Source organism: Manihot esculenta, chromosome 11 (genome assembly GCF_001659605.2).
Source record: "Manihot esculenta cultivar AM560-2 chromosome 11, M.esculenta_v8, whole genome shotgun sequence".
Lineage (NCBI taxonomy): Eukaryota > Viridiplantae > Streptophyta > Magnoliopsida > Malpighiales > Euphorbiaceae > Manihot > Manihot esculenta.
Window position 1 is genome coordinate 13,430,612 of NC_035171.2, and position 12,323 is coordinate 13,442,934.

At 32.7% G+C, this 12,323-nt stretch overlaps 2 protein-coding genes across 4 annotated transcripts; both read left to right on the plus strand.

The window, feature by feature from the left end:
* The first annotated feature begins 1,071 nt into the window (after window positions 1-1,071).
* On the plus strand, window positions 1,072-7,485 carry LOC110626564 (cell wall protein RBR3). 3 transcript variants are annotated; one of them, XR_006352562.1, is made up of 6 exons: window positions 1,072-1,226; window positions 2,214-2,667; window positions 5,398-5,444; window positions 5,563-6,535; window positions 7,075-7,147; window positions 7,249-7,485. XR_006352562.1 is itself a non-coding variant. In XM_043961869.1 (5 exons), the coding sequence occupies exons 2-4, from the start codon at window positions 2,352-2,354 to the stop codon at window positions 6,511-6,513; spliced, it is 1,314 nt and encodes a 437-aa protein (XP_043817804.1). In that variant the 5' UTR covers window positions 1,072-1,226; window positions 2,214-2,351; the 3' UTR covers window positions 6,514-6,535; window positions 7,249-7,485. The 3 variants fall into 3 exon arrangements, 2 of the variants coding, with proteins under 2 accessions (XP_043817804.1, XP_043817805.1); XM_043961869.1 differs by lacking the exon at window positions 7,075-7,147; XM_043961870.1 differs by lacking the exons at window positions 1,072-1,226; window positions 7,075-7,147 and adding an exon at window positions 1,276-1,681.
* Window positions 7,486-7,756: 271 nt separating this feature from the next.
* LOC122721182 (late embryogenesis abundant protein-like) lies at window positions 7,757-8,855 on the plus strand. Its single transcript, XM_043961871.1, has 2 exons — window positions 7,757-8,295; window positions 8,415-8,855. Exons 1-2 carry the CDS (start codon window positions 7,969-7,971, stop codon window positions 8,637-8,639), a joined length of 552 nt encoding a protein of 183 aa, XP_043817806.1. The 5' UTR covers window positions 7,757-7,968; the 3' UTR covers window positions 8,640-8,855.
* Window positions 8,856-12,323: the final 3,468 nt, after the last annotated feature.

Below are 12,323 nucleotides of genomic sequence, written 5' to 3' on the forward strand. Positions count from 1 at the left end.
ATCAATTTTGAAAAATATATTAAAATGTCTCTAGTATTTTAAAAAGTCTATTAGTTAGTCATATTGTTAATTTTAGCGTTAAATATTATAAAAAAATCTAAAATATTCATAATACGGAGGGATTAATTAGTAAATTTTTTAATAATTTAAAAGGTAGTGATAAATTTTTTAAAATAATGAAGACTAAATAGTAAAATTGTTAATAGTACTAATTATTTAATATTTTAAAATTTTTAATATTGATATTTTTTAAATTGAGAAATTAATTAATAAATTTTTTCATATTATATGGTTATAGAAATTATATAGTAAGTTTTTGTTTTTAGTATTGATAAGTGTATTTTTAAAATTATATATTTTTTATTAGGTGTTATATTTTAATATTAAAAAAATATTTTTATAAAATTATTAATTAAAATATATAAAATTAAATGAATTTATGTATTATTTGGATAACAATTAGTATTTGAATGGAATATTAAAAGTATGTTTGCGGGTATGCATGTGGTCCGTTTTACATTAGCAGATAAAAAAAAAAAAAATTCACCTTATTTGCTTTCCAAATTTTACCGGGAAAGAGGGAGGGAAAATATAAAGTCTGCGTGGCAAAATTTAATGAAGCCACGTACCTAACTCCGTGTAAGTTATTCAACTATTAATAAATCTATAAATAAAATAATACAAATAAAATTTATATATTTCTATTCATTTTAATTTTTTAATCATTTTAAAATTATTATTCAATTATTGTAATTCTATTTATTTTTATTTTATTTAAAAAAATAAAAATATTTTAATATTTCATAAAATTTAATGTTTTTAAAATAAATATAATTAAAAAATTAAAAAATTATTTTTCTAAATATATAAAAAATTAAAGTAAATAAAAATTATCTAAGAGGAAATATTAATTTAATAATAATATGAGTGTAAAAAATATTATTATTTTTTAAAAATTATTTTAATGAAATTATCATTTCATATATTAATCATATATATGATAGATAATTTATTCAACAAAAGTAAGCGTAGAATTTCTATTCTGAACCAAATCTAACGGCGTCAACAAAACCGTCTAAAACGACCCCTCACTTTCTGCAACCGAAGAGCGAGCTGAGCAGGAGAAGCCCCTCTCTCTCTCTCTTTCTGCGTCTCATTTTTTATTCTCTCTCTATCTCTCTAGAATAATATTCTCTCTAAACGGTGGCTTTTTGGCGCCGATTGAGGTACGGCTCGATCACGTCAGTCACAAATTTTTGGTTCGGTGTTTAATTTTGCATAATTATCAGTTATTTTCTTGGATTTTATTATTTTTTATTAAAATTTTTTGACTGTAGGCGCAGTTTTCTCGGCTGAAAAATCGGATCTTTTTTAACATATATAATGTTTCTAGCTTTTATGAGATTTTCTATTTTTAGGGGTTTTTGTATTAAGACTGAATCCTCACTTTCCTGCAGAGTAGCAGATTGATTTAATTTTCGGTCTCTTTTTATTTGCTCCCGAAAATTTCCCCTTTTTGGTTTGATAGAAATTGCCCTTTCTCCCCCTTTTTTTTGGTGTTACCAGTGGTTTTTCAGAGTGTTTTCTCTTTTTCAGTGGTTTTGTTTTGGTGGGGTTGGTGTGAAGAAGTTAGTGCTGACAGCAGAGAAATTTTGAGCATATTTTTCATCTCTCTGCTAAGGTTTGTGAACTCTGTTTGTTCATTATTGACCTTAGATGAAGTAATTTGACTTTGAATTTTCTTGCCTGGTTTTTCTTCATCTAATGTTCAACTTGAGAAATGAAACCCTCGTAATTTTCTCAAAATTGGCTTAACTTCTTATTTTGTTTTTGTTGTTTCAAAAAACCCTTTGAGGAATACGATTTTGTTTGTGTTTTGGTTGCTTTTCTAGTGTGAACTTGCTATGGAAGGGCGGGTGTTTTGCATGTGACTAGTTGAATCCATGTTTTGAGTCACTGCAGCTCTCGCTAGTGTTTTCAGCCATGAAGATTAGGTCCTCCTTTTCACTTTTAGCTTTATAAATAGCAAAACGTACTGTTTGTGAAGGATTAAAAGGATTTGAGTCTTAATGCTTTGGAGGTTGTAAACATTTCCTTCCAATTTTGAAGCTGCGCTTCTTTTACATAATTTATATATGATCTTAAGCGACTTGTTATGAAATTAGTGAACATCATTATGATGATTTTTGTTTTTTTCCCTTTCTTAATTGCAGAGGGACATCCGCCCTGTTTTTTTTTTCTTTCCCTTTCCTGGAAGTGATGGTGCAAGACTTTAACTTGTGCTTGGACTTCATGACACGTGAGTGAAAATTTTGGGATTTCATCATAACATCATAGCAGCGTGTTTTAGCATGGGGGGTGCTTGTTGTGTTGCTGCTAGAGATAAAAATATTGTAAATGGGCCAAGGAGTGAGATATTGCATAGGAACATTCGGTACTCGCCAACATGGAGCTTTAGGTGGGATAATAGAGGGAGAGTAGCTGGGGAAGAGACTTCCATAGCTTGGTTTTCAGATGCAAATAATAGGAATGATGGACCAGATATTAAGTATGAATCAGCCAATGCATCAGAGCGTGGAAGCCCTTTAGATAGTTTTCGGAGGCGTGCATGGCAGAAGTCTCCAACATCTGAAGCTACTAATGCACATGTGAGGACTTCTGCTTCAGGTAAACAACTGTTGCATGGAGCTTCTAACATTATGACATTGTTCACGTAATGTTGCAATATATTCTGGAAATTAATCAATACATGCTTTGTAAGATAACATGTACATTACCTGTCTACGATATAGGTTTGTGCATTGTGTAAAATATGCTTCAACTACAGTAGATGTCCTGTTAATGCTGGAAATTTTCTCTTGTCATTAGTATAGTTCGATATTGTTCATATAGGCGGGACAAAGATTTTATTTACAGGGACATTTATTAGGGATTAATAAATGAAACCTTATCGTAGTAGGTGCAAGTAAACATTTAGAGGAGATACCTCCAATCTATATAAGGCCAGGGGTAAGAAACAATTAATGCCTGAAAATGGGAAATGTCATATCCGATTTTCTGGAGATCACATTAAGAAAATAACAAACATGCGTTTACTTGTTTATTATGTGGATAGTTGGATCTGGTATAGACTATAGACTCAAGATTATCCTTCAGCTTCTTTGATGAAATGCCTACACATGGGTCTCAAACTTGCATTTTGGTTGGCAATCTTAGATAGCTATTTCTCAAATCCTTTATAAGAATATCACCTTGATCATTGTAGCAATGGCAGCATTAATCTCTTGGTGAATGTGTTTCTCTCTGGTTGTCTCACTATGAGTGTTATTACTGTCTGCTTATGAGGTGGCATCCCAACATACACCAAAGTTACTGTTTCTAGAGGAGCTCCAATCCTGTTTGATTTGAGTGCATGATCTCTTTATACTGTCATCATTGCTGACCTCATTTGGGTTACCATTGTTAATCTGGAGGTCCCAATTAAGGATAGACCTCATACGAAGATCTATTACCGTGGAGGAATAGAATTAAGGATAAAAGGCTGAAATATAGTTCATGGAGAATTATATCTTAAATATGACTCATTGTGTCATTGTGGTGGCCATGACTATGGAGTTATGATTAACTTGATCTATTTTCTGTTCAGGATTATATACAGAAGATTTCTTAAGACGAGAGAAAGAGAGTGTCAAATTCTTGATATTTCTCTTGTCATGCACCAAAGATTCAATTACCAAATGTTTGTAAAATTAACCAAGCTAAGAGTTGAAAGCTTATAACTGTTGACTGATAGTAAACTTAAGCATGCCTTTAGGGCTGGGATTAACACATCTTTGGTGATATTTGAGAGCGAAATTGAGAAGAGTTTTAATAGTAAGAATTGTGCAGACTAATTCAACTTGGCAACTTGTTATATTTGCGAGAATGCTAGAAGGGGAGCGAATCCAATAAAGATGGAAAGTTTCTCTATTTTGGCACTTATGAGATTGGCATATAAGCTGAAGGTCTAAGATATAATAATGGTAAGTTGCAACAGAAGTATGATGTAGAATTTTGTGCACGCATAGAAGATGCAAGAATTATTGGGAATATTGAAAAAAGATGTTGAACAAGCAAATAACTTTAATTCATTAAAAAATTGCTTGATTATCTTTAACATGATTTGCTGTGGAATGAGCTTCTAAGGACAATGACTTGTGGCCTTCCTTTGAATGCAATTGAGATTGATCTTCAGTTCTTTGAATTGTGTTTTTGTAAATGTGAAGGTCGAATTCTTGCTGGGCTACTTGAGCATGGATTTGGAAAAAGAGAACAAAAATGCCATTCTTTTAACCATTTTTCCTAAAATTGTTGAGAAGGAATGTGAATTGAGTTAAAGCAACTTGAAACTGGACTCAGTAAAAGGTTACTTAAATTTGTTCATTTGAGATTATTGAGCCAAGCTCAATAATCATCTTTTAGTAAACACCCCTGGTTAGAGCTTTATGAATTCAACTTGTTTAAACTTGTGAAGACATTTCTAGCTTCATAAGATCGGTGTGGATTAATTAGTAGCTTGGTTTTAAGTTTCATTTTATTTATGCATATGGGTTTTTTTTAGTTGAAGATTGGAGTTAACAGCACTCTGCATCCTATAAGTGTCATTCAATGCTGAAGTTTTTTCTTTATAATATTGAATTTCATATTCATTGTTTTATGCACCATCTTCAACTAAACGTTATTATTTTTATTTTTTTAACTTGCACTATCTGAAATTAATTCATTAAACTGTTGAAGTTAAAGGGTAACCTATTGAATACTTGAACTTTAAAAATTATAACTTAACGTGTACTTTGCCATTTATACTTAAAATTTTGTTGATTGTGCACTAGATTTTCATAAAATGATAAAATTACCTCAATAAGACAAAAGTCAGTTTGTCATTTTACAAAAATTTAGAGCATAGTAACTAAAAAATTTAGAATGTAGACAACAATAAATAAGGATATCTTTTACTTTATTTAACAAAACATCAATGACATTCCTAATTTGTATTTAACTGTTACATTTAGGCGTTCAATAGGTTTTGATTTTAATTCAGGTGTTTAATAGAATAACTCCAAATGATATAAGAGTGTAAATATGTATTTAACCTTTCCCTCCCCCTTCCCCCCCCCCCCACCACCCACCCCACCCCCTCCAAAAAAAGACAATTATTGGAAGCTGGATTCTTAATCTTTGCTTTTTGGTTAAATAGTTGTTTTCTGAATTTAGCAAATTCTTTATAGTTGGTCAGTCTATAACCTCCATAAACCGGCTCTTAATGTAATGCATTTTCCTCTTTCTTTTAACAGTAATTTTATCAGTATTTCAGTAAGCTTGCTATAGTGGTATGATGTTTTTTTCAAACAATGGCAGATCATTCCGCTTCAAGGATCATCTCTATGGACGCAACTTTGGAACAGGTAGAGCTTCTTGATGTGAAGGGACTTCCTTATTTGTTGTTGTTCTTCTTCTTTTTAATAAATTTTACACTTTTTTCCTCTTATTTTGACATGTTTTGTTAAATCTGAATACTTCTAGGTGAAGGAGTCAGCAGAATCCCCAACAGTTTCAGATCCATCTCCCACAAAATTATCTGTCTCATTGCCGTCAACTTCATCCATGACATCTCCAGCATCATCCCAAAGTCATCCGCGTCCTACTAGCTCAACGACGCCAAATTGGCCCCACAATTCTTCTGCGCATCAGTTAATAGGGCAGGTTCCTGATACCAAAATCCCAGGATTAAAGTCATCAAACAGCTTTTCTGTCCCTGAAGATAGGTCGTCAGTCCCCTCATGGAGCAATGAATCAACTCGGGGATCCCTTGGTAGCTCTTCAGATGGTTGGTCTATGCATGCATTTTCTGAGCTCATGGCCACCTCTCATAGAGAAAGGTGCTCATTTGACAATGACTCCTTGAGCTTCCATCATGAGAAAACTAGATCCAGCGGTCAAATATCATCTTGTTCCTCTGTTGATCTTCAAACATGTGGGATTTGTTCAAAGCTATTGGCTGAGAAATCTTTGTGGAGCAGCCCAAAGATTGTTTTGAGCAATGAGCTCTCTGTTGTTGCTGTTCTAACTTGTGGGCATGTTTATCATGCTGAGTGTTTGGAGACCATGACTCCTGAAATTAGCAAGTATGATCCTCCTTGCCCAGTTTGTACTTTTGGGGAGAAACAAACCCAGAAGCTGTCTCAAAAAGCTTTTAAAGCAGAAATGGAACTAAAAGCGAAAAACAAGAGGTCACGAAACCGTGTCGTGGATAGCGATTGTGATGGTGATTCTGTCATGTTTGATCGCCTAAAAGTTGGTGGGCATGAAGGAAAGGGTCCCAAGATGGCTTCCAGTTCCAGCATGAAGGGCTCTTTAGCGAAACCCTTTTTGAAGAGGCATTTTTCGATTGGATCAAAGAGTAGTAAATCCTTAGCAGAGAGCCACACAACCAAAAAGAAGGGATTCTTCTGGACAAGATCCTTGAAGGTGTGAGGTTTCTACTAGTGATTAAAAGGTGAGCACATCCATCTCATTTGTTTATTGCTTTTGGGATTACAAATAAATCAAGTTGTCTTCCCATTATGAAAACCGAAAAGAATGTTTCCTCTAGGCCTTTGTACTAAGATCATTTATCCTCCAGTTATATAATGCATTTTAAATTACTGATCGGAAATTTTGTAGAAGGCTTGACGACCAAAAAAAAAAAAATCCAAACATGTACTCATATTTGCATTTGTGAGCTACTCTTGCCATTTGATCATTTATTTGCATAACCTTTCAAATAGGTGTTACTTAGAACTAAATTTTTGAAGATTCATGCTGAAGTCTCAAATTTCTGAAATGATATATATATATGTTTTATTGGCAACACTGCTTGTGCTACTATTTTATATGGTATATTAAATTTAAAACTGGCTGATGAATGATCGAAGCCTATTTATTATTTAACACTTAAAACTGGTTTTAAAAAAACCTGGATTTTTCAGCATGTTCTCTCTTTACTCCCTCTTCTTAAACATGTTTTCTTGAAATTTTGTCGATGATATATGGCAGGATACTAATATGAAAGCATGTCTTTAGCATTGAAAAATTAAAAGAATTGATCATAGTTGCAATTTCAACAAAGGTTTGAATTTTTCTCTCATTGTCCCTTCTCTGAATGATCAAAGCTGATTTTCTTAATTTGTTCAAATATTGGGACTTGACTATTAAGTTCTATGCATACAGAATCCAGTGTTGACTGTTGACCTGCATGGAGAAAGGCTTGGAAGGGCCTCGGACATCATCCTTCAAACATTTGCATCTGCATACGTCTGATTGTCAACAAGATCAGCTGTGAAGTTACACTGTAAAGAGTAAAGAATTTCATAGTAAAAAAGAAAAACCAATCCTATATTGATCATGGAAAAATTAGTTGAATGAAATTCCATCACGAGACTGGTGATCCTATTCTTATTTTGTACAGATTAATTTGTTTCTTGCTTAGACATTTCAATGAATTGATCCAAATCAGTGTTGTATGGCTAAAAGACCCCCCCCTTGTGCTTCAATAAGGCAATATGGAGTTCAAGTTTCCTACTGTGAGATCTTTGCTTGATGAACACTGGTATTTGAGCTTCTGTGTAAAGCTTCCGGCCCAAATTTAAAGAGCGAGTTGATGGCCCAGAAGATTTGCACTTTTAATTTGTGGATTGGATAATATACAATGAATTGATCCACAAGCTTTGTTGGATGATAAGTTGATAACTGATAGTATCATGTCAAGCACCCGGCTGAGTCAGTAGCAGCTCTTCTAACGTGTCAATACTTGCATGCTTAACGACACGTGTTGAAACCTAGCTAGTTACATCCATGCAGACATTTCTGGCTTCCACCGCCATCCAACTCCTTTAAGGCCACCCTCTAATTCCACCCTAATCCATTAGAGTCAGGCTAGCAGAAATTAAGATGGCTGATTTAAGAGATGAGTATGGCAATCCCATTCAACTGACGGATGAACACGGCAACCCAGTTGAACTCACGGATGAACACGGCAACCCAGTTCATATCACTGGCGTTGCCACATCAAAACCTCCAACACTTGGAACACTAATGGAAAATGAGGTGCCGGCTACTGGCCTTTTGGCCAGTAGTAATGGAACAGATCACACATCCAAGGGCCATGCTGGAGATGAGGAAAATCATAGGAAAGAGGAGCCGCAGCCGCAACCGCAGCCGCAGGAGCAGCAGGGTTCCGGAGAAATCGAGAGATCTAGCACGTCAAGCTCTAGCTCGGTGAGACATATATATGTATATCTAAACGTAATTAATCAGCTATTTTAATAGCAATCTATATAGGTTGCCAACTCATAATATTTCTTTTTTTTCTTCTTTGTTTCTATTACATTTTGTAGTCCGAGGATGACGGACAAGGAGGGAGAAGGAAGAAGAAGGGACTGAGAGAGAAAATAAAGGAGAAATTAACAGGTGGGAAGCACAAGGAGGAGCAGAGACACAAAGCAAGTGTATCGACAGAAACCACCGCAGGTGGCGGCGAACACCATGAACATGAGAAGAAGAGTGTGATGGAGAAAATCAAGGAGAAGTTGCCGGGCCATCATGGCCACCACAGCCGCTGAAGCTGTGTGCATGTGTTCATATGTGGATTAAATTGTTTGCATGTGTTGTTATTTAGGTAGAGCGTAGGAGCCGGTAGGGTGGATTGTAATAATTTATGGTGAGGTGCTGCATGTATGCACTTGATCATCAATGCGTATGATATAATACAGTATCCTATTTCAGGAAAAATTATTGTATACGAGGTAAGTGTTGCAATAATTTAATAATTTTATTCATGAGGTGAGGGTATGGTGACTGATTTTTTAATTTTAATTTTAATCAAATTTATATAGATTTTATTGATAAACAGATTCAAGGCCCCAAATTGAAAAGAAAATACGAGGAACTCTAAACCCACAATCCGAGAACTCCCAACTCGGACAATTGCGAGGGATTCGCTGTTCTCCTCTGTCGGTCGACACCGTTGCATCAGAGAAGGAATTCTCTATAAACATGGCAGTCGAAGCTTGAAAGAAAGAAAGATTAAGATCCTTGCTCACTAATGCACCTTGTGGACGCCAATTTTTGCTATCACTTTTAAAAGGCCTCTCCTGGTTTCTTTATCACCTTTATTTTAGTTAGAATACTCTATTTCAGTAAATCTGAATGCAAGTATATATAAATTAAATATATTTATAAAAAGTTATGAAGAGTTTAGCATAAATTAAATATATTTATAAAAAGTTATGTAGAATTTTACGTAAGCAATTTTTTATAAAAAATTAAACAATTAATTTAAAAATATAAAGTGATTTTAATATAATAATTTAGTCTGTCAAGAGCTAATATATTTTTAATTTGGGAGTAATTTGGTTTCGGTTATTATTTTATAGTTATAATTTTTCAATTTAAACTCAAAAATAATCTTTAAATAGTAAATAATTTGAGAAGTTGCATGCTATTTTGTATCACCCATATTTTGGAGGCTAATTCTAGTATGTTTTGAAATAAATCTATTGTCATCAACATTGACATGTGAAAAAACAATTTTTACATAGAAAACACCATTTTCAAAAAACTGCACATGATAATAAGTTTTCAGCATGCCAAAATGCTCGAGTAGTTGTAATAGCACGCTCTGAAAATATATTCTAATATGCATTTCTAACAAAACGTATAAGAGAGGTCCAAATAAATATAAATAAAATGAATGCAAACAAAGTATCGGCTTATAAAAAATGTATAAAATGACTATAAAAGAAGTCGAATAACCGTTATGGTAAATGTTGAAACAAATAATTGAAAGGCTGAATACAAGATTCGTAATAAAAGAGCACATCCAGCATAAAACATGCAAAGAAAGTCATCAACCGCTATAGAAGGTGCAACTATTTATAGAAATTTAGGAGTTAGTAGTTATGGAAATGAGGTACATTAAAGAGAGTATGTTGAGTAAATGACTAGCTCCTTTAAAATTGAGTTGATGGCAGAGAGTAGGATATCCTAATAGGTCTGAGCACTAAAGAGAAAACTCACTGCTACTCATTAATGATTAGTCAGAAATTGGAGTAGAATTTTGGAGAAAATTGTTATAAATTTTAATATTAAATAAAGGAAAGAGTAAGATATTCAAGAGATCTGAGCATTAAAGAGGAACTGTAATATTACTCATTAATGATTAGTAAAAAATTGGAGTAGAAAATTTGAAGAAAAATGTTATCAATCTCAACACCAACATGTTGCAGCCTATGCAGAGGGTAGGGTATCCTAATATATCTAAGCATTAAAGAGGAAATAGACGGAAATCTGAGTAGATTATCTGGAGAAAATCCTTTCAGATTTCAATATTAAATAAAAGAGATACTTCTAATAATGAGTCCTAATAGAGTATCCTTGTAAGTCTCAACATTAAATAGCAAATATAATCTTACTAAGTAGAGAAAATCGTTTGCAAACCTCAGCATTAAAGAAAATGAATGTTTATAATCATTATCTCTCATAAATAGCACAAAGTGCGCAGGAAACAGTTGGTAGAATGGGATTCATGTAGTGCAATAGTAGATATATATAAAACTTAAATTTAAAGATGAGATGAGCTTCATATAGTACAATGAGTAAGTGCCTTTAGTTAAAATAGTACGACTAAACCAAGTGTATTAAATATAAAGCAGATGTTACTTGATTTGGAATGCAAAAAGAGTATAACAGTTCTGATAGAATCATGAAACACAACATATAAAAAGTTTCAATTAAAATATAACAATAATAACAAAAGGCTTTTAAGATAAACAAATATTGAACAATTGTTGTTTTTTGAAGGGCTTCTAGATTCGAAGTCTTGGAAAGTATTACTTTTTTTCTTTGCCTTTTTTGTGCAAGAATAAAATAAGGATAAATTTAGAATGTTTTTTAAACATTATAGTAAATACAAAAACGACGTTAGTAAACTATTACACATACTCAATTTTTGATTTTTTAATGGTTGGCGAGTTAGAAGATGAAATAACAGTAGAAGAGATAGTCAATTGATCACCGCTTGAAGAGACGGTTACTTGTTCACCACTTGAAGAGACAAACAATTATTTATTGATCAAAGAGATAATCATTTGTTTACTGTTCAAAGAGAAAGGCAAATGTTCACTGCTTGAAGAGAAAGCTAATTGTCCACTACTGAGAGAGATAGTTTGTGGTTCACTAGACAAATCAGTATCTGCATGAGATAAAAATTCAAGCTTTTTTCGCGATTTGGCCCTTGTATTTTGAGTCAATGGACTTTGCACAAATACAAGATTTTATGAGGGAGTAGAAAGAGTAAACAGTTATTTTTCCTGAGCTACTGAATCATCCTTAAAAATGTTAGTCATACGAAATATAATCTCTGATGCTTGCTCCATATGTGCGCTTATAGCAACCTGAAATATTCTCTTAAGATTATAAATTCTTGTCATTATTGAAGGAACATAATTCATATTACTTGAATTATAAACTAAATTAGATACTGGTAATTCAAGGAGATTTGCAGCTAATCTACCAAAAGCAACAATAGTTGTTGTCCTTGTGTTGTCTCAAACAATGATAGCTAATTTGTACCTTATAAACAACAAACATAAGAAAGTAATATACTGAATAACTTGTTTAGTTAATGAAGAACAGTAAACAGTCAAGAATGATACCATGGAATTGGAGCTTCTCTAAGTTTTCTACATTTTCCATTACACCAAATTATATTGTCATAGCTCTGTGTGCTACTTCTATAATGAGGATACGTTCTATACCACCATTCAGTTGAGACATCAATCTCTTCAATAGTTGCTTTACATGTAAACTTAATGTTTTGTTTGTTAAGATATTTAGCATATTAGACTTACTAAGAAAGCTAATAAGGTAAACGTATAAAATACCATAGGTTATAATTATACCTTATTAATGTGAATATCTAGAGCAAAAAGCTCTCTAATTGTTTTTCAATTTATAGTCTTTTCAGCTTCAATATAAAATATAACATTCCTTAACAGGGTAAACTCTTTCTATTTTATCTGAGCTTTTATGTAGACTTTGATAATAAAAATTATATCAGTAATCATAAAATACACAAAGAATGCATGATAAATTATCAGAAAATAATATATTACTTACACACATATATATATTCACCTTTGTATAAATTGAAGCACCTCTGGGATTTGGAAATTAATAAAGATCCTTGTGGCTGAAGTGTTATTAATACTTATTTTATCTATAAAAAAAATAATTAATAAATCAAA

Excerpts from the sequence above, each read along its gene's own strand:
- LOC110626564 (XM_043961869.1), top strand. The coding sequence starts at position 2,352 with ATGGGGGGTGCTTGTTGTGTTGCTGCTAGAGATAAAAATATTGTAAAT. Across the intron at positions 2,668-5,397 it reads TGTGAGGACTTCTGCTTCAG|ATCATTCCGCTTCAAGGATC; the intron begins GTAAACAACTGT and ends AAACAATGGCAG. Across the intron at positions 5,445-5,562 it reads TGGACGCAACTTTGGAACAG|GTGAAGGAGTCAGCAGAATC; the intron begins GTAGAGCTTCTT and ends GAATACTTCTAG.
- LOC122721182 (XM_043961871.1), top strand. The coding sequence starts at position 7,969 with ATGGCTGATTTAAGAGATGAGTATGGCAATCCCATTCAACTGACGGAT. Across the intron at positions 8,296-8,414 it reads GCACGTCAAGCTCTAGCTCG|TCCGAGGATGACGGACAAGG; the intron begins GTGAGACATATA and ends TACATTTTGTAG.